The 19,350-nt window shown below is 53.4% G+C and overlaps 8 protein-coding genes across 8 annotated transcripts; 5 read left to right on the top strand and 3 right to left on the bottom strand.

Moving 5' to 3' along the window:
- Nucleotides 1-49: 49 nt before the first annotated feature.
- On the bottom strand, nucleotides 50-1,157 carry CH63R_00574 (HpcH/HpaI aldolase/citrate lyase family protein; the record flags this gene model as incomplete). The annotated part of the gene is made up of 5 exons (XM_018295549.1): nucleotides 50-315; nucleotides 375-642; nucleotides 722-747; nucleotides 828-920; nucleotides 992-1,157. The coding sequence occupies 5 exons, from the start codon at nucleotides 1,155-1,157 to the stop codon at nucleotides 50-52; spliced, it is 819 nt and encodes a 272-aa protein (XP_018163911.1).
- A 467-nt stretch (nucleotides 1,158-1,624) lies between these two features.
- CH63R_00573 (uncharacterized protein) lies at nucleotides 1,625-1,863 on the top strand (the record flags this gene model as incomplete). Its single annotated transcript, XM_018295548.1, is given in 2 exon segments — nucleotides 1,625-1,709; nucleotides 1,727-1,863. 2 exon segments carry the CDS (start codon nucleotides 1,625-1,627, stop codon nucleotides 1,861-1,863), a joined length of 222 nt encoding a protein of 73 aa, XP_018163910.1.
- A 460-nt stretch (nucleotides 1,864-2,323) lies between these two features.
- On the bottom strand, nucleotides 2,324-3,010 carry CH63R_00572 (RNA polymerase ii subunit 7; the record flags this gene model as incomplete). The annotated part of the gene is made up of 4 exons (XM_018295547.1): nucleotides 2,324-2,339; nucleotides 2,399-2,568; nucleotides 2,641-2,721; nucleotides 2,780-3,010. 4 exons carry the CDS (start codon nucleotides 3,008-3,010, stop codon nucleotides 2,324-2,326), a joined length of 498 nt encoding a protein of 165 aa, XP_018163909.1.
- A 1,668-nt stretch (nucleotides 3,011-4,678) lies between these two features.
- CH63R_00571 (Duf962 domain-containing protein) lies at nucleotides 4,679-5,398 on the top strand (the record flags this gene model as incomplete). Its single annotated transcript, XM_018295546.1, has 3 exons — nucleotides 4,679-4,711; nucleotides 4,781-4,864; nucleotides 4,928-5,398. 3 exons carry the CDS (start codon nucleotides 4,679-4,681, stop codon nucleotides 5,396-5,398), a joined length of 588 nt encoding a protein of 195 aa, XP_018163908.1.
- A 627-nt stretch (nucleotides 5,399-6,025) lies between these two features.
- On the bottom strand, nucleotides 6,026-7,354 carry CH63R_00570 (uncharacterized protein; the record flags this gene model as incomplete). The annotated part of the gene is made up of 1 exon (XM_018295545.1): nucleotides 6,026-7,354. The coding sequence occupies one exon, from the start codon at nucleotides 7,352-7,354 to the stop codon at nucleotides 6,026-6,028; it is 1,329 nt and encodes a 442-aa protein (XP_018163907.1).
- Nucleotides 7,355-8,480: 1,126 nt separating this feature from the next.
- On the top strand, nucleotides 8,481-9,656 carry CH63R_00569 (uncharacterized protein; the record flags this gene model as incomplete). The annotated part of the gene is made up of 1 exon (XM_018295544.1): nucleotides 8,481-9,656. One exon carries the CDS (start codon nucleotides 8,481-8,483, stop codon nucleotides 9,654-9,656), a length of 1,176 nt encoding a protein of 391 aa, XP_018163906.1.
- A 2,771-nt stretch (nucleotides 9,657-12,427) lies between these two features.
- On the top strand, nucleotides 12,428-13,306 carry CH63R_00568 (uncharacterized protein; the record flags this gene model as incomplete). The annotated part of the gene is made up of 3 exons (XM_018295543.1): nucleotides 12,428-12,710; nucleotides 12,771-13,043; nucleotides 13,098-13,306. 3 exons carry the CDS (start codon nucleotides 12,428-12,430, stop codon nucleotides 13,304-13,306), a joined length of 765 nt encoding a protein of 254 aa, XP_018163905.1.
- A 2,457-nt stretch (nucleotides 13,307-15,763) lies between these two features.
- CH63R_00567 (Conidiation-specific expression protein) lies at nucleotides 15,764-16,240 on the top strand (the record flags this gene model as incomplete). The annotated part of the gene is made up of 3 exons (XM_018295542.1): nucleotides 15,764-15,964; nucleotides 16,037-16,158; nucleotides 16,207-16,240. 3 exons carry the CDS (start codon nucleotides 15,764-15,766, stop codon nucleotides 16,238-16,240), a joined length of 357 nt encoding a protein of 118 aa, XP_018163904.1.
- Nucleotides 16,241-19,350: the final 3,110 nt, after the last annotated feature.

The raw sequence follows: 19,350 nt of genomic DNA, 5'->3' as shown, positions 1-19,350 counted from the left end.
TCGCTACGCGTCACGCCCTCTTGTATCCTCCCCTTCTCCCGGCATCAGTTCAGTACGATCCACTCTTGGCTGGCTTCGCCTCCCCCCTGGCAATGCTCAGCGACTCCAACAATGTAAACTGCAATGCCGTGTAATCCGTCGCCACGCTAATCATGTCGAAACCCTTGTCCGCGAAGAACTTGGATTGCTCGCCGCTCGTGCAGAATATGCCTGCCTTCTTTCCCGCCTTGTGCGTCGCCTCGAGGATGCGGTCAATGGCGTCGCTCAGCTCCTTCTTGATGATACCGTTGATCACAGGGTGACCAATGTTGTTTCCTACATCATGCTTGTTAGATGGTCGACCGAACGCCAACGTGGGCTTGGGGTTTTCTGACCAAGATCAAAGGGTCCGATAAAGAGCACGTCGATGCCCTCGACCGCCGCGATGTCTTCGATGGACTCCAGCGCCTCCTTGGTCTCGATCTGGACAATGGTCAGGAGGCTGTCGTTAGCGTGCTGGAGATACTCGGTCATGCTCGGCGCCGGACTGAACCGCTCCATGGCCAGCGGCGAGCCGAAACCCCGGCGTCCCCACGGCGGGAACTTGGCGGCCTGGACCAGGTCCTTGGCCTCCTGGGCGGTTCGGAGAAGGGGGACGAGGACCTTTTGGATTTTCCCAATTGTGTCAGTGAAGTCTCCTTTTTTCTTTCTGAGGCCTCCGGTTTCAATATGTCGACCCTACCCCGTGAGCACCGCAATCCAAGGCTCCTGTGAACATCGTCAGCCAAGTCCTGCCTGTTATACGAGCCATCGATTGATGAGAGGAAGGGAAGGGGTGGGCCTCATACGCTTGACCATCCAGCCCTGCATATCCGGCAACCTCACGATTGGAGAGACACCGGCCGCGGCAATGGCGGGCACAGCATCGTGCATGGCGCCATCTGGTGACTCAAGTTAGATCACATCGCGTCCTTCGTCCAGGCCAGGGATGAGAGGCCTCAATAGCGTCTACCGTCAATGTTTCCATGCTCGCAATCAACCAGGACCCAGTCCACGCCTGCACTCCTGGCAAGGACCCGGGAAACATTGGCGCCGGGGATCATCTGCCATAGCCCAAAGCTGGGGCCGCCCTTGGTGAAGGCCGTCCGGAGCCGGTTGGCTGCCTGCATTGCCGACATTGTGTTTTGGGGTTTTAGGTGCTCCTGAGATAACTGAATTGATTGATATGCGCTGCAGCGTCTGCGGATGGAAAGATGCGGCCTTGCGCAACGTGAATTTAGGGTATCTGGCGTGTGCCTATGTATGTACGGATATGTAGGTAGTACGACCATGTTGTAGTACTGCCCGCAATCGGGGCCACGGCGAACAAGCGCTGTCAACCACGCCTTGTGTTAGAGGGGCTTCTAGTGCGGGGGCTTCGACACTGCTCGGGAGGAAGGCCGGCAGGAACCCAACCCCTTTGCATGCACGTAGGTGGTGGGAAATACAGGCCAGCTGTGGGCGGGTCCGCAGCGGGCCGGGAGATGGCTAGGCGGTATCATGGGCCAGCCGGGGAAAACGTCCCGTTGGGGAACTTAACTTATCCACAAACCCGCAACTCACGAGAGAGACACGTCCGGGCGGCAGCGGGGTAAAGATTATTGCGATGAGGGACCAGAGGTATACACGTGTAGAAGAACGTGGAGAAGTGTGCTGGGCGGGGCAGGCGAGTACCTACCTTACCTCCCTAGGTACCTCAACCTCACAGGTTGCAATCACTGCAGTCTAAAGAAGGCTTTTGTCAAAGCAAAAAGCATTGTTCCCTCGTCCAAACACTTAGCTAACCTAAGGCCGAACTCGAATGATGCAGTTCGGTGCGTGGTCGTGGCCTCGCTCTCCAGATAGACAGGTGCTGTTCTAGTTTCTTCGAATTTAAGAAGCTGTGGCCTAAGGTATTGTACAACTTCCAAGACTCAGCCCGGATATGATGCTTGTCCATCGTCAAAAAAACGCGCCAGTCGATTGGGCACGCGTATGCCCTCTTCTTCTCCAAACTTTTCTCTATCTTCTGCTCTTGAGCGCAGATTGTCAGCACAACGAAATGTTCGTCTCTGGCCCTAAACGATTCTCTCGAAATTTCGTCTTGGCCTGTCCAAAAGTCTGCTCTGCGCAGTAGCAACACTCGTTGTTAATGCGCATATTGCCAACCCTCGAAAGTAGGAATGCCCTAGGTGGCCACGGTTGATGGCCAAGGTTCAGCTCCCTGGGTGGAGGGACATGGGCCCTTCGCGTTGGCCGAAGCCCACGCAGCGCACGCGGGACGCGGATTCTCGAGAACCCCTGTGTGCCCCTTCTTGTGGGATGTTTAATCCTGGAGGCAGCTTCGCAGGGAGACTTTTGTAAGCGAGACCTAATCATGGCTTTGCAAAGAATGACATACCCCAGATAGTCTTCCTTGATGCTCCCGATCGCCCACATCTCGCCGACTTCCGTACGCGTGCCAATCACCTTAACGCGCACGTGTGTTCCCGGCTCGATGATGGTATCCTCGTTATTGGTAAACTGCGGTGGCGTCGCGTTGGGATCCCACTTGATCTCAGACGGGATCAGCTGGTAAGGGCAGTCGTGGGTTAGTTATCGATGGTAGAGTACTGCCTGGCCAGCGCGGAAGCGAGAACCTACATGAGCCGACACGAATAACCGCAGAGGTCCCGCCTGGGCAAAAAATCCCTGATGGTTGACTGAGTAGACCACAGCATCAACCTGGGTTCATGTCAGAAGTCGCTTCCCCGACAAAGCCAGGCAGATTTGTAGCAATTACCGTCTCGCCCTTGAAAGGCCGCCACACGACGGCTCGGTAGCCGACGGTAAACTCGGCCAGACCGCTTCCAGGAAGAATGCGACCTTCAGAGATATCGAAGGTATCCATGATGGAAATGATGTAGTAGCTTCCCGCGCAGGTGCCCTCCACGTCCTTCAACAGCTTGCTCGTCACCAGCTCGTGCATGTTCCGACCAAAGTAGGAGGGATGCAAGGTGACCCTGCGCTCCATGTTGTAGAGAAAAAACATGTTGGTGGTTGTCGCAGCGCGAGCGTGCCCGAGGGAGAGAGGCGGGTGATCGTTGACGCTGCTGCCCAGATCCGACTCCTGCGAAGTGTTGACGACGCGCGACAACAATGCGTCTGAATTAAAATGCGACTAGTTATCGGGCTCGTATAGAAGCGACACTCGCTTGGTAAATCGGGTGACGCGCTTGATTCGACGAGTAAACGCAACCGAAGCACGGCTTCCGAAGCTGGATCGCTGGGCAGGGCCGGGAGCGGCGAGCAAGTGAGAAGCTGCGGGGAGTAGCTCGGCAGGTCGGTCGGATGAGGGGGAAAAATACAGAAAGACCGAAGGAAAGAGAAGCGCGAGGACTCGATCGTGTGTCGGGTGGTGCCTCTGTAGTGCGCTATCGGAATTGCGCCGCCAGCGTGGTGACTCGACGGGTAGTGAACGGAGAGGTTGTGCGAGATGAAGCCGACGAGGCTGAGATGGCCTTGCTGCGGCGAAGAAGTGGCTCCTGAATTTTTTTGCCTTGCAAGCAGCCACACCCCCCCCCCCCCGGACAAGAAGGTTGGTGGGTAAGCAATCATTGGGTTGACAAGCCACACCTGCAGCTGCCACACTCGCCGCGCCTGCGCTAGAATTCGGCGCTAGCGCAGAGCGCCCCTGTGGCTCATGGCTCCGAGAGACCTGGGTAAGCGCGATGTTCGGGAAAGAAAAACTGAAGTTTGGACTCACATGTCCAAAACAAGTATGTGTATCCCGAGTGGACAACGACGAGAGGACGGAACGGTAGTGTACGCCCCCATCGTATGTCGCAGGAATGTGGTGACGGATGGCATCATTTGCAACTGTGGGAATCGCTACTCGAACTTTTACCTCTTGCGGCACAGCTTCTTCTCATCTAGGCGACTGGTTAATCTGGGGTTTGTTGTCCAAAGTGTTCGTTCGTACTCTCTGGGTCACCAAAATCAGGTAGGGACCTAAGGAAAAGAGAGGGACAGAAAAGCCTCCCCAGCCTACAACACGCTCACACGACAGATCCACGACATGAGATTGGGCGAAGAGGCGTCGTACGTTGGGTGCATGCACCTTTAGTGACTTTTAGTGGACTCAACCCCCCAAAATTTCCAGTCACAAGCCGCCCCTCGTCCGCCCTTGTGGCCTGCTGCGGTGCCGCCCGCTGGGAAGACCAGCAAACTCCCCAAGATCCCCCGAACCGAAGCGCAAAAATGCGCTCCCCAGCGGCCCCACGGGCGCTTCCACTTCGAAGGTACGGGCGGCGTGCTCTGGTGGGACACCACATATGAACACCATTGCAACCCTGTCCGGAACACGACGGCATTCCTCCATTTTCCATCACCCTCCACGGCCCGAGTTCACCAGTTATCTGACCCGATCTCTCTTTCGCTCTCCCTCTCGCCTTGTCGCCAGCAGTCAATCTAAGCACCCGCCTCTTCTCGAAAGATCGACACTGCCGCTCAAGGCACACCGCACTCAACCTGTCCTGCGAGTCCGCTTTCGCGCCAACTCCTGTCGATCCGCCTGCGGCTGAGCCTCGACCCTGCAGCCTCGTTTCGGTGTGTCCTGCAACAAACCTCGGTTCCCAGTCAGCTGCCTCGCCTTGGCTTAGGTCTCAACACCATCCGTGCCGTCACTCCGTCCACCGCCATCATGTCCCTCGACTTGGAAAAGCATTTGACCTTTGTGGGCGACCCTCGGCTTTGACCTTGTGCGATGTGTCCTCACTTCAGTTGCTAATGAATGACCTCGCAGTATGGGGCTTACCACCACAACACTGTCAACATTGGCATTCACATGGCATGTGTGCCCCTCATCCTCTTTTCGGGATTTTGTCTAGTAAGCAGCCAATGAGAGATAAATTATTTCTTGACCGTCGTGAGCTCATGCAGACTTCCCCAGGCCACCAACACAGGAACTCTCATCCCGCTTCCTAGCTGGCTCACTGTCCCTAACCTAGAACTTAACCTGGGAACCTTGGCCGCTTTGACTTGGGGTGGTCTGTATGTTCTCCTCGAGCCTGTTGCCGGCACTCTGCTGGCCGTCATCTGCCTGGCCGCCACCGCTGCTGGCAACTCCTTCAGGCTCCAGAACCCTGCCTTGACGAATCAGGCCGCCATCGGTGTTCACATCGCCTGCTGGATTTTCCAGTTCATCGGACATGGCGCCTTCGAGGGACGTGCACCGGCTCTGCTGGACAACCTGGTCCAGGCTGTATTCCTTGCGCCTCTCTTCGTCTGGCTCGAGTTTCTCTTCAAGCTCGGCTACCGACAGGAGCTCAAGGGCCGTGTCGACAAGGCCGTCGAGAAGGAAATCGCCAAGTTCAGGGCCTCCAAGGCGAATGGTGACGCCAAAAACGGCAAAGCCCAATAAACACAAACGCGGCCTATCCATCGACAAACATTTATTTACCCGGTATTGCGTGGAATGAATCACGCATACCTTTCGAGACCACACTGTGCACGCCAGCCCCGCGTTAACTGCTCCGCTTGCTTATGGCACTATCATCAGGTCAGCAATATAGGAGAGAGGTGATGAAATCCTCAAGGGACTCAGCGGTTCAGCAGAGAAAAGAGACAGACATTAAGCGGGATTGTGGCCCCCACAGCATGGAAGCATTCGGGCAGGCGCCATCACTTCACAGGCGGAGTACTTTCATCAGATACCAATTTGAGCTTACGCGTATACAGATTGTCAGTCGTTGGATCTGTTACCTTGGTCAGTTGCAATACCTGCCACAGAGCTATTGCCATTGGACTCCTTGCTAGAGGCCTTCTTTCGGTCATCGGCTGGGGTTTTTCTTCTTGTTCTTCTTCTTCAAGCCTTTTTTTCAATTTTTGGAAGGGAAAGAAGGCTTTGTTTCTCTATGTCAAATGTGGGAAAGAGGAACGCACGAAACAAGTACATAGGTCAACAAAGATGAAGCATTCGCTCACCAAAACCTCTTGTTTCGCCATCTACCTCCGTCCGCTCTTTGAGATACGGGTCGTGAAGGAGTCATTATTTTTCTCCTTTCTCCACGTCGCGGGACCCGCGACACACGAAGGAGCTGTTGTCCGAGTGAACGTCCGAAGTAACATTGTGGCTGTCGCCTCTGCCACGACCAGGATCTTCGCTACAGAGCGAGCTGCTCCCGAACCCCTGGAAGAAGAATCCCTTCAGTGAGCCCGACTTTGGTGTCCTCGCCGGAGGCGTAGGCTCGGTGCCTCGGCGGCGAGGCCCTCTGGGCCTCGAACGCTCTCCAGTCAAGGCTTGCGGCTTCTTGTGCCCCCGTCGCTCCGCGATGAGCGGCGCCGGCGCCGTATTGGGGTTGGGGTTGTTGAGACTTTTGGCGTTGTTGAGAATTTTGGGCTCGGTGTGCCTGGTCTGGCGGTAGAGCAAATTCTGCGTCTGCTGGTGTTGGGTCTCGGTGCTCTGTGGTCCCTGATCTCTAGACGCCTGCTCTCCTTCGAAATTGCGGTAGTCGTTGGGATTCAGGCCCGCATTTTGGGATGATGTGTACAGGTGTCGATCCACATTGTCCGCTGGGCTCGAAGTATGCTGTGCATACCTGTTGTTATCGACCGCGGTGGCACCATGTTCTCTTCCGTGCCGCTGATGACGCGAGTGGTTTGGCTCTGAGTTGGTAGTCATTTGATCCTGGTCTCTTGAGACGGCGTCTATGTTTTCGACCGGCTGCTTTGGTGAATACGGGGTCCGCTGTGACCGTTTCTGTTGCTGTTGTTCATGCTGGTTCGAGGGAATATGCACTTTCGACGGGGAATGGGTAGGGGAAGGGGCATCATACGCTTCCGCGACGTGCCGCGGGTAGTGATAGCTCGGATTGCCCCAGCGGTTGCTGAGCGGGACATGCACGAACAAAGGCATATCGGGTAGGGGTTTGCTGGTGTTGGCGTTGGTATAGGGGGCGGCCTCTCGTTCCAGCCGCTCCTCTTGCTCCCGCTTCCTCAGCGTCTCCTGAAAGTTCTCAACTCGCGAGTACCACCGGTCCTTGACAACCTCATCCTTCTCCTTCTCCTTCTGCTCCATCATGCGCTTCCTTGAGGAGTTGAGCGCCTCGGGCGTGAGCTTGTGGCGGTACTTGCTCGGTATAATGCCCTTAGTTTGGGGGCCGAACTGCTCTGCTTCGGTACACTCTGGGCATGGCTTGGGAGAGATGATTGCTTTCTCCGCCAGGAAGCCTTTGCAAGGCTCTTCTGTCGGCCAGCCGAATACCAGCAGGAAGGCGGGGTAGCAACACCAGGCTGTCCTTGCGGACCAGAGCTTGCGACACTTCAGGATGTGCTTCTCCTTGTGGTGGCATGAGTATGTTACGTTGGTCAAGCACATGGCTACGGTTGCTCAATGCTGCTGTTGTTTTGACGTCGAATGGGTTTCTCTTGTATAGCTAAACGTTCCGGTCAGTCGAGATGTGTAAATTTATGATGCGAAATAGGTGTGCTCTGATGTGTGTGGGAAGGCATTCATGTCAGCATCGTTCAAGATGGTTCTATATAACTCTTGTCCAGTCTCGGCATTCCTCGTGGCCTAAGGGAAACAAACAAAGCTGGAATATGGTAGACATCTTAATTGTTCATCAATGCCATTATACACCGTCACTGTACCTCACATTGCTCTTTGTGCTTTCATCTTTGACAGCAGTCTTTAGTATGGGCGGACGGTACGTTTAGGCACTTCAGGTCAATCCTTCAGCAAGACACATCAGGTCTTTGTCGCTCAAAACAGAAGGGACAGACATCGACCCAGAACAAAACATCAGTGTTTCAACTCGAACCTTCTGGGGCCTCCTGTTATCCATTCAACAATGTCACCTGTTCTATCTAGCCCTAGTAGACTCATATTTTCTTCGATGCTCACCTTGCGCAAGTCGGAAATATAACGATATCTACGAGTCCTAGAGGGCTATTACACTGTTCCTCGCCAAACCACGGCTGCAACGCCATATTTGACACTTCATTACAACTGGGCATGCATTTTCATTCTCACAAATAAACATGGTTTCTTATTCTCTCTGTTTGAAAGTCAGGTTCACCTCTAACAAGGACGTCCAAAAAGGTAGAAAGCCTTCGGCTCAATACCGTCAATCTGGCATGTCTAGACTGGTAAAAGTACAATATCTTGGCCCCTCCCTCCCAAATGGCGCTTAACTTAGACAAGACCTTCGGGTCTAGCATCTTCTCATAGTAACCGTAGACCAGATCGCTTCTTTTCTTTCGTCGATTGTTTCACACTCTTCGCCCGACATTTCAGAATCATTTCGTCGTACCAAAGCACCCATGCGGATATATGGAGTACGAGCCTACCTTTGGAGAAAGTAATTACATACAAGGCATCGAAGACTTTGGCGACCTCTCGGCACTATGCACCAAGCCATGCCAGATATGACGTACACTTGCCACGAGAAATTCGGTTTCGACTATACTTGCGGTCAGACTATTTGACCACACAAGAAGAAATGGACCACAACGACCAAGAGCACAGGGAGCAGCCAAATGAAACTGAAAGAAAGCAACGACACCCTGCTTGTGACAATGTGAGCAGCCACCAAAATCGTCGCTTCCATGGATCTATTCATACATCAAGCGAGCCTTCCTTACTACTCGACACACTTGATACTCGTATTCTAGACCCGGTTACGTACGACAATGTGCGAGCTCACTTGCCAAATCGAAATGCACACGGCCGTCGGCGTTTCGCAACCACCCGTGACCAACCCGATGTTGCGCAATGGGCGGTTTTCGATCGCCACGAAAGTATCACCCTCTGGGCAGATGAATGGGGAAGATTCTGGGAAAAGGGCTCGAAAGGTCCTGCGCAGCGAAGTGACATGGTCCTTGTCCCCATTTGGTGGAGGAGGACGGGCTCATATACAGACGCGTACATCAAGGAGAGTGCCAGATACGTATTATACTGGACGCCGGATGGCAACTTAAGGATCCGCCAATCCTTACGAGAAGGGATATCGGCATCCACACACTACTTCTTCGGCTATTTCCCAAGGCGTGGCCACACCGATCTTTGGTTTGCTCCCATGTCTGCCCCAAGCTTCTCTAGGGTTTTCTGGTTCAACGGGGAAATCGCGGCCCCCGAATCACTCATCCACACTCGGCCGCAAAGCGCATCGGAAAGGGACACACGTCATGATTGTATCCGACATGCCGTTCGTCAGGGACTGGACAGCAACAGGGATCTTGGTACTGAAGACTGTCAGCTGGAAAGAGGCAGAGCCGAACCAACAAGACCCCTCAGCGAGAAAATCAAGAGCCTCCTGTCCCTTATCGAGACTGCCAGACTTGAATTCCGTCAACTGGTCGAGCGAGAGGTTGCGGACTTTAAGTTGAACGTCGGCGAAAGAGACACGAAAAGAACGCACCCCGGCGCTGGACAACGTCTTACCAACATCCCCGGATCTCGAGGTTCTGTCCTGTCAACTCGAGATGTCTCTGTTCGCTTGCGAGCCAATGATACGACTCAGCTTTGCAAACATCAGGTTTTACGAGAAAGAACAAAGAATGGACTAGTTGATTCTCGGAATTGCAACGAACTGGCTACCGAACTTCACCTGGTCCAGTGTCATGTTCGACCAAGTGTCTCCGTCGTTACGGACGAACATGCTGAAGACGAATTATAAATTGTTGAGGGTTGCCGAAGTCCGGGAACAGCACAATCCCAGGGGGCTGGGCCAGCCTTCGCAGGAGATGAGAGACGCCATGAGGTAGCGGGTAACATCCACGAGGCAAACAGACACCCCGAGACTCGACGGCAGGGACACTCTAAGCCCGGGCAACGACTGAGGTTGCACAGCGCACAGTTGGAATCGGAACTGGAGGAGCCGCTGAGAAATGCGGGACGTAGCCAAGACGAGCGTGACCAAGAGCAGCGGCGCCACGACGACCGAAGAAGCCCCCACGGACGCAGTACACCCGAGCATGACAAGCGAAATAAGACTGTCTCTGTTACCGGTCAATGTCTTCCCACAACCTCCGTCAAAGGGTTCCGTGCCCAGGCCCACAGGAACTATAGAGGCCGTTCTGGCCTCAAAACTGACAATAATGTCCATACTTGGCAGTTGGAAGTGGAGGCTAGCCCTCAACAACAAGCTGAAGCCTCTTCTTGGTGGATGCGGCAAATAGCGCAAGCCGCTTTGCAAGGGCGCGTACTTCGAAAGCATGAACGATATGGAACAAGAAGGCGGCCGTCAGGCCGAGTTTGATACAGCTCTGCCGCCTCTACCAAAAGAAGAAAAATCGAGAAAAGAATTGAGACAATATGACCTGGCTCTTGGATGGAGACAGCCGAGGGGTAAACGCTCCGTGGCAGCAAGTGCGTGATAGAAACCCGGAAATGACGTCGAGTTTACTGAGCCAGGCAGATTCCAAGGTCGCTGCTAGTCATAAGCGCAGAGAGGGAGGTGACCTCGTCAGATGTGGTATTTCCTTCCCCTTTGTTGGTGATGTGCTACCATGACGTGCGGTGCAGCCTCCATCGCTCTTACAATAGTCCCTCTGTATCCCAATGTTGTTGGGTTTAACAGACAACCCCCCGAAAGCCGCCGCTCATCTCCTATCTTGCCAGGCTTCGGATGTGGCTTGCAGTGGACCAATGCGGGGTTTTGATTCAGCCTCCGAGATTCCCGCCCTTTCCTCCGAAGCCCCTGGGCTACTACTACCCCTACCTTCTGATGACCAGATTGGTTCAGACCCTGGCGTCAACAAAGGCGGTGCCTCTCTGTGATATCCGGATGGTTAAATCCACATCGCTTGTACGCTGCCTCAGACGGCCAGCCCCTTCAGCCATGACGGATCCCATTCCGGCCCCCAAAGTCCTTCATGTCTCGCATTCTGATAATAAACAATTGCGCAAGAGTTGATGTTTTGCTCAACATCGCAGCGACTAACTTGGCAACAAATAATAATGTATTGGCACTGGCTCTCGACTCGACCGCCTCTAGCCAAAGTCAAATGTCGAGAACGTCCTATGACGGCCCTCGTCAGTGTGATTTGACGATCTCCGACGATACATCTGCTGCATGGTAAATTTGCCTGTTTTTTCGCTGTCCATAGACGTAGGGCCTTGCATGTACAAGCAGCCAAACCTGGGATTGGAAGGAAATTCAAGATCCCGCTAGGGACGGCGGGGCAGAGGGCATGGAGGTAGACCGTAAGTGAAGGCCAAGAGGCTTAGGGGGCTGAGACAAAATAGCATTGTTGTCTTTTTCTCACCACTGCCGTAACAAGCACATTAACCCATCGTGTGCGTTGAAAACAGTCCTGGACGAAAACAGAAAATGCATCAGCAAAGAGTAGAGAAGAGAATATAGTCATCGAGACGCAACAGAGCGAGATGCCCGAAGCCTTCTCGTCAGAATAGCCTTTGAGTGAGCAGGCTTCGTCGATCATCTCCTGACGATCTTGGGGCAACTTACTCGACGCTGCCGGATGTCACTGAGCACTGTCAGGGCCGTCACATCACCCAAGAGAGGTGTGTGGTATGCAAACCCTACCGGTGATCGGCGGCGGGAACAACGGCGAGCTCGGAATGCGCTGACCCTGATCACACTATACCATCCCCGCAAACGTCAATAGTGCCTCGGCCGAGGCTTCCTTGTGTTGTCTCGCTGCTGGGTATGAGCGTTGATGGGGACTCGCGACCTTTCTCCACGGATGGATTGGAAAGGTTGAGCGAAGACTTGACCTCATCGTGGGTAGCAATCCGGCAGCCGTTCGCAGATGAGAGACGTAATGGAGGAAATATGCCACGATCCTCCGCCGGGAAAGTATGTCTCAGTTTTTGGGTTGTGGGTTAGAGACAAACTAGACGGATGAGGCAGCGCGCGGGCAGACGAGTTAGCTGGCGATTGGCCATGTTTAGCAGCCAGAGCTGTCAAAGACGCTTGGCGCAAGACTCCCGCCCTCTCTAGACCACCCTAGCCTGGGCCAAGACGCCCGGCCTTTCGTGCCGGCCCAAAGGGTTCAGCAGTTGGTTCACGACACTCAGTGCCGAAGTGCCCCGTAATGGATCTGCAGCGAATTGCGTCTGGGGCTTCACAAGTCAGACGCCCTCAGCAGGGGATCAACGTGAGAGCAGCAATTCCTTGTTGCCTCACTGCCGAGGGGGCCAGACGACGTACGTGACGAAGACGGAGGCCAGTCTCGACGACAACGACGAAAAACGAGGAGTCATCTAGTCAAGAGGCCATCGACCTATTGACGACGAGATCGATTATAAAATATCTCATATTCCGCCCCTTGAATGGAAGTTTCTCTTGTCTCTTCATCACAACACGCCTTCACTACAGGATAGTCAGCCGCTTCAACTCTCAACTCTCTCAAGTCTTCGGAACCACTCACTACTCTTCTTTTTTCCAACTCTCCTCCTTTTCTTCGAAACCCAATCATCAAAATGAAGGCCACTCTTGTTCTTACCACCCTCCTTGGTGCCGCCATCGCCAACCCGGTCGCCATCGCCAACATCGAGGGCACCAACAAGGAGAAGCGCGATGCACAACTCGAGGCTCGCATCCTGCCCGGTCTTACCACGATTCCCCTCACCAGCCTCCCTGGCTTGGGCAGTCTGCAGGGCATCAACCTTCCTGGCCTCCCCATCGGCGCCGTCAACCCCCAGACCATCATCCCCGTCTTGACCTTGCTTCTCCAGGGAATTCTCGGTTCCATTCTCAACATCCGTAAGCTTGCCTGACTTAGCGATCTCCACTCAAGCAACCCGAACTAACGTCTCGCTATAGGCCAGGCTATTCCCGCCATCGGCAGCAGTCCCAGTCTGCCTGCGATCCCTTCCTTCCCCAGCGTTCCCTCTCCCACCCTCGACACCAACATTAATATTAATCAGCTCGAGGGCCTCGTCGGCGCCATCAACATTCAGCTTCTGAACCTCACCACCATCGGCCAGAAGCTTCCCGCTGGCCTCAGCCTGACCCAGCTCCGGCAGATCCAGACCATCTTCACCTTCACCCAGGCCCAGATCACTCCTTTGATTCCCGCGCTCCAGAGCCTCAACAGTAAGTCTCCACCGTGGCGTCCCTTATAGACTGGTCACTTACATAGTAATTCAGGCCTTCCCAATGGCACCCCTATCCCTAGCACTGGTATCCCCGGCCTCGGAGGTCTTTCTAGCGTCACCACCCTTCTCGCCCCCGTCCTCGCCATCGTCAGCGGACTCGTCGGCCCTCTTCTCGGCGGTCTCCTGGGCGGTCTCCTGGGCGGTGGCAGTGGTGGCACTGGCAACATCCTCGGCAACCTTCTCAGTGGCGGTCGCTCTTAAGTCGATAGTCGTCGCGGCTGCAACTCATTCGGGCAGGCTACTCTGCAGCTACGGAACTGCAAACCCAAGACGGGTCACAGCACACTGACGATGGCCCGGATCGACTTTCGACCCCGGCTTCTCGCACTCACCCTCCAACATCCCACCACGCCCAGCATGCGGCTGCATAGTGATCGAATTTTCCGAAGACTTTTGAGAACAACTGGAATCGTGGGTTTAGCGGAGGGATTCTCAACACTAATGGGGACTTTTAACTTTGTTGCGGGCATTTGCGAGTCTTACTGGCTCCATCTCGGCCTTGCTTAAACCTGAAAATTTCTTTAATCACCTTCTACCAGTCAAACTTCACTTCTACATGTCCCCTAGAACGCTTAATAAAATTTTGTCGATCTTTCACAACAATATCTTTCTATGATTTGATTTTCTATAGCTAGAGCTGCTGCTAATTATGAATCTGGTTCGAAAATCGGTCTATCGAGTCGGAATGGCGTTGGAGTCGAGGTTTGTGGGCCGAATCGGTCTTCTGAAAAGTAATGTTTAATAAGGGACATAAGGTTTACAAATGTTGCTCCCATTATGTTAATGATACATCTTGGCGACCAGCCTAGCCTTCACTTCAGAAGGGGAATGTTGTGCAAAGAGAAGGACATCATTGGCCAAAGATCAAATGCATTATGGCTGGTTTTTGCATTACCTGAATATACTCCGATAGAAGCATAATCCCGTACAATATCACTGCTTACTCAAGATAAATGCATTGAGGGCTCGAGTATCCGTATCTGTGGGTGGGCTTGATTTATCGCTTCGTCCCATTAAACTGCCTGACATCATCATCATCATCACCATCATCAAACTCCTCGCACAATCGACGACACACAGCTTTGGCCATCAACGGATACCTTCAACGAGCGCGCCACAACTTCAGCCATATATCCACGGGCGGCGGCGGGTGTCAGTGTAAGGCTTGCTGCAACTGGCTGTAGCCTGGCAGTGTTTTGACTCCTGAAGCCAACCCTCACGCTACATAGACGAGGATCACGAACCACCTTGCTACCGCGTCTATCTTGTTTCCACCTGGCTCATCTGAAGTTCCAAGGGCGGTCCAGCATCATCAATTCGGACCGGGCGATCGAGACTAGTGCAGGTGCACCGCCTCTTGAATGTCCTGACTCTCCAAGCGAGTAGGGTGGAAGCTTCCGGATGATGCCCCTATGCAAATGCAAGAGCTTGTTTACTGTACATGCCCTGGCACAATGGCACTTGAGCTACCAATAACTCGATCGGTCTGCTGCGGCCCTTCGATTCCCAAAGCGAGGGACCGGATAGGATGCGCAATCCAGATGCAGGCTGCATGGGGGCCTAGACCCGGCTTGAACGGTTCACTATGGTGACTGGCCACTGACGCTGCGGTGCTGCCGGCAGAGCTCCGCTGCGAGCGGCGTTTCTCCACACTTTCCCTCCCCTCGGCGATCTTTCCCCTCCGAAGTGGGGAAGGACGTGAGTCCATGATTGATGATCCGTACATACCTACGTATACGTGCATTGTGTCGTACTTCACGCAACACCCAATCCCGCAACCCCTTTTTTCTTCCCTTCTTCTCTTCTTCTCATTGTCTCGTGCCACAGACGTTCCGTCAGAGCTGTTTCTGTACAAGCGCGAAAGGGGTGTAGATCTTTTATCAGTTTGGCCAGACCATCACGTGTCGAGCTCATGATTCGTGGTTGACTTTCGCCCTCCCAGTGTTTCATGGCATTCGCGTCTTGCCTGGCCTGCGTTTGTCATACCGTCCCGGTCGGGATATCCCTGGACCATTTCCCTCTCGGATTGACAAACTCAATAATGATGGGCAACCGCCATGCCATTCGCTCAGGATCGACGGCATCTGACTGGCCAAGCTGCCGTTCCCGCCGGCCATCTCGGACACGCAGTGTGATCAGACCACGCTTGCGCGGGGTAACGCGAGCGAGGAGCAGTCGGAGGCCCATTTCTAACAGCTATTACGTAGGACCCGAGTAGAATAGAGAGGGACAGATCGGAACGGAGAAGAAGCGATGGAAGAAGGGTGGGAGGGGAGGCAACTCCGTTTGATCTACTCATTGATTACGTCGTACACTAAGATCCCCAGATCAAACACAACGCAATCTGGACTAAACATCGAGCCGCCGTGGCTGTCAAGCCCCCAATTAATGCGGTGTACGTACTTCCCTGGGGGCAAGCTCTCGCGCTACGACCGGGGGACTGTCGTTGTGTCTGATGGTGACAGACAAGTGAACACCGTCATCGTTCTGACCGGTGCATCGACAAGCTTTCCCGCATCCCTTGTGTCAGAGGGGTGGGCGGTGGTCTGATTGGTGAAGTCATTATTGAGAGGGGGAACGCTCCTGGTCTGGAATAATCTGGAGCACCTACCTATCATGTGGTAGGTCAAGCTTAGCTTGGAGAGTCGAATTGTATATATGCCCTCACTTCCCGCCTTTAGGACAATTGGAATCTTCCTAATCCATTACTCTCAGCAATTGCGCGACGAGCTATTGACAATCGATTCATATATACTCATTCGCGTTTCAAAGTGCACTATCCACCACATATCTGCATCAATCAACATGGACTCTGGCAAGAATACCAATCCTCCTGTGTCTCCCTCCGGCCGCAGACGCGTAAGAGACCCTCTGCCCCCCGGGCCACTATCCCAAAGGGAATGCCGTATCTAATTGAGACATCGCCTACAGAGCTCTGGCACACTGTTCCAAGGTCTTATGGACCAGAAACGTCACGAAGGCACTTCTGCCCGCAGACAATCGATGACCGACTCGAAGCCTACTCCTGGTTTCTTGGGTCAAATGTGGCACAAGTATGTTATTGTTAGTACTTTGGTCGAAAGTTTCTAACATCACAACAGCTGGACTCGAGGTCCCGCCAGTCCCCCGAAATAGACGAGTCATGATGGATTTTCATTTTCAAACTGGGAGGACTTCAAGGGGCGTTGGCACAAATTTAAGAATGAATACTGTGGCGTTAGCTTTGAGAATATATATGCGCATAGCGTTTTGCTAATACAAAATCAGACTTTGCCGGGTAGAAGTTGTTATGTATCGTAGTCCAATACGCTTTTAGCGGTTCACAATGACAAAAACCATTGAAACAGTTGTGTTGATCGTGTTGACAGCTTTTCCAACTGGTGAATGGTTATTTCGACAAGCCCCAGCACCGCAGAACGAATCTAGAGCGAAAATCAAACAGGTTATTAAGATATACGCCTTTTGTAGTAACATGAAAAGGCGTCTAATGTGTTACCACAATTGCAACTTGATTCTGAGAATAGTTCTATCTAATCCTTGTGTGGATATTAGATTTAACCTAACTGTACCTATGGATACGGTAGTATCATGCATTGTCACAATGTTACAGGAAGACAGACAATATTGGGAACAAATGTCAGGTTTAGGCTACGACTGTCTAGGCAAAATTGACCGAAGAGAATCAAAAGTCATCCCCATCTATCCAGGAACCCCACACCTGCTGTCCCCCGATATCACGTTTATCCGCTTCAAAATTACCGAAGCTGGATTGATGGAAACCAATGCCAGGTTTGTGTATCCGCAGTCCAGGCGTATTAAAGCCAAAGGGAATCAAAAGCCATCCCTCTCTGGACCAACACACCCCACCTGTTGTTCCTTATGACACACCATTTTCAACTCCGAACTGTGATCGAGCAGTGAGCTTTTTTCAACAGCCATCGATGCGACTGTATCAAAGAGACGCGACCAGCTCAAGCCCATGAACCCTCCAGGTTCCCATTCGCAAGCGTTGTCCCCACGTATCGGCACCCTTAGGGTGGTGGAGTGAATCGTGGGGTAGGTCCTCCTCGGCCTAGTCCGAGACGCTGGCTCCGGAGCAAAGTAGCCTCTGCCGCGAAAGATCGTTGGTCTTGACAAGACAATGTCCGGCATATCGCTCTTACTATCGCGCTTATCTCCTTCAGAAAGGACCCCGCCTGGTTGGCACTGGATAGCCCGTTTTGCGCCTCCGACGCAAAAGGGGCTAACCCCGTCTGTCGTGATGCCGACAGCGGTTGTGTTGCTCGATCATTTTCGACAGTCATCCACGTTGAAACGGCGGGTTTTACTCAACAGCGCATGACGCGGTGAAGAGCAAGTGAACACAGTACTGCTCGTGGAGCCATCGGCTACCACGAACACGTCACTCATCCAGAGGACCGCTCGTCCGCTGGGAGTGGAATCTCAGTAGGAGGAACGGCTGGTGTGGCCGTCCTCGTGAAACACACGAGTTTATCACCGTATGGTCGTCGTCGACCTTGTGAAATCCGTTGCAGAAACGACAGGCGCCGTCGTTCTCCACGTCTCGTTTTCTCCAAGGCATCCATATGCACATGGAGACAATTCGTGTGCCGAGCACGAAAATAGAAGTTGTCGTGTCGGCGTCGAATATCCGAGGGCCAAGTTGGCCAATGAAGGGCGCCGCTGCTACCCTCCCGTGCCAAACGCTCGATCCGAGCATGTCTGGGCTAAACGCCAGATGGCGTGTTCGGGTTGCCAGGGGTGTGACATCGTCTTTCAACCCCAAAATTGCCCTGGGACTCTTTCCCATGCTGAGCTGCAAACCCATTCGTCCGGTTCTCAACGCAAGAGGAACCGAGGCCTTTTAACGTCCTGCCCAGGACAAAGCACCATGATGCGGGTATCTTTTTCCGATGGAGTGTCTTGGTATAACGATCAGCAGCGTGTTCGAGGTGTTTCAAAGGATGGTGGGTCTGCCAGGCAAGAACTTACCGTCCGCGCCAGTCGGCAATAAGGAGCCAATATCGAAAATCCAGACACCGTGTCACATCGTCGTAGTTTGTCAGACTTGGGCGCATGTGGAAGTTCAGTCGCTGAAGACGGGACCGCTCGTCTCATTTGCCCGGCGTTGGGACCGTCGAAAGGCTAGAGCATTGCTAAAGCGGGTCAGTGATGTACTGCGAGATGACGAGGGGTAATCATACCATGTGCGACTACATGACGAAAGTCGTAACCACAAGGCGGACAACGTAAACCTCATATGCTTCCATCATATGTCGATCATTGTTTCAACGTAATTTTACAAACTTTTCCCCGTCGTGTTGGAGACAACTCGCAAAGAAATAGTCGAGCCGGGACTGTGTATCGTGATTAAGAAGACAATGTTGTTAGGCTAGAGCCAAGCCGAGAAACCAAAGACTGCAGCTATCACCGTTAGCTCGATGTCATTGTGGTATGGCGAGAGCAAGTTGTGAAACACGTACCCATGTGTGCTATCGAGCTTCCGATGTAGCCTGGACCAGCCGGGAATAGTCAATAGTGACCATAGTCTTGTCGTTTAGACGCCCAGCTAGTGGTGGCAAGCCAAGTAGTGCCGCATTCTGTCGAACGAAGATGCGTCAACGACGCAGGCCGAAAGCCAGCAGATGCACGGTAGGCGCGTTATAGGGGATGAAGGTTGGCGGAATGACCACCGGGAAGTGTTCAAGGCGTTATGGTACAAAAAGGGTGCGGGGTTTGGTCGAGAAGTGGTCGGAACAAACTTTGGAAGATTGGGAGGATGAAAGTGATGGGCATGTGTGATGGAAGACGAAGTGGAGAAGTATTGGACAGGCAGGAGTAGGAGGTTTTTAAGGCCGAGCGGCGAGTGGTGCACCAGGTGGAGCCCAAATCGGATATTGCAGGAAAGCCGCTGTGCCCACCCGAGCCTTCGAGTAGAGGGAAGACACGAGAGACTGAACGAACGACCGGGAGAAACGAGGCAAGGGAGGATTTCGTAATCGTAATTTCGGAAAGTAGGAATTGGGGCCACCTTGGTCGACAGTGATGGAAGAAGCAGATTGTAGGTTGGAGGACACGGCACATAGAAGGCGTTTGAACGTGTGACAGTGTCGGGCCGGACTAGCGTGGGAGAACACACTGTACGTGTCAGGGACACTCTACGCGGGTGGCAGGGACATTACTTCTCCTGCTTCCCCACTATCTGGGGTTTCGTATGGTCAGAGTGACCTTGGTCCAGCTTCCCA

Source organism: Colletotrichum higginsianum, chromosome 1 (assembly GCF_001672515.1).
Source record: "Colletotrichum higginsianum IMI 349063 chromosome 1, whole genome shotgun sequence".
In the NCBI taxonomy this organism is placed as follows: domain Eukaryota; kingdom Fungi; phylum Ascomycota; class Sordariomycetes; order Glomerellales; family Glomerellaceae; genus Colletotrichum; species Colletotrichum higginsianum.
This window is presented reverse-complemented; position numbering and strand designations above follow the sequence as displayed.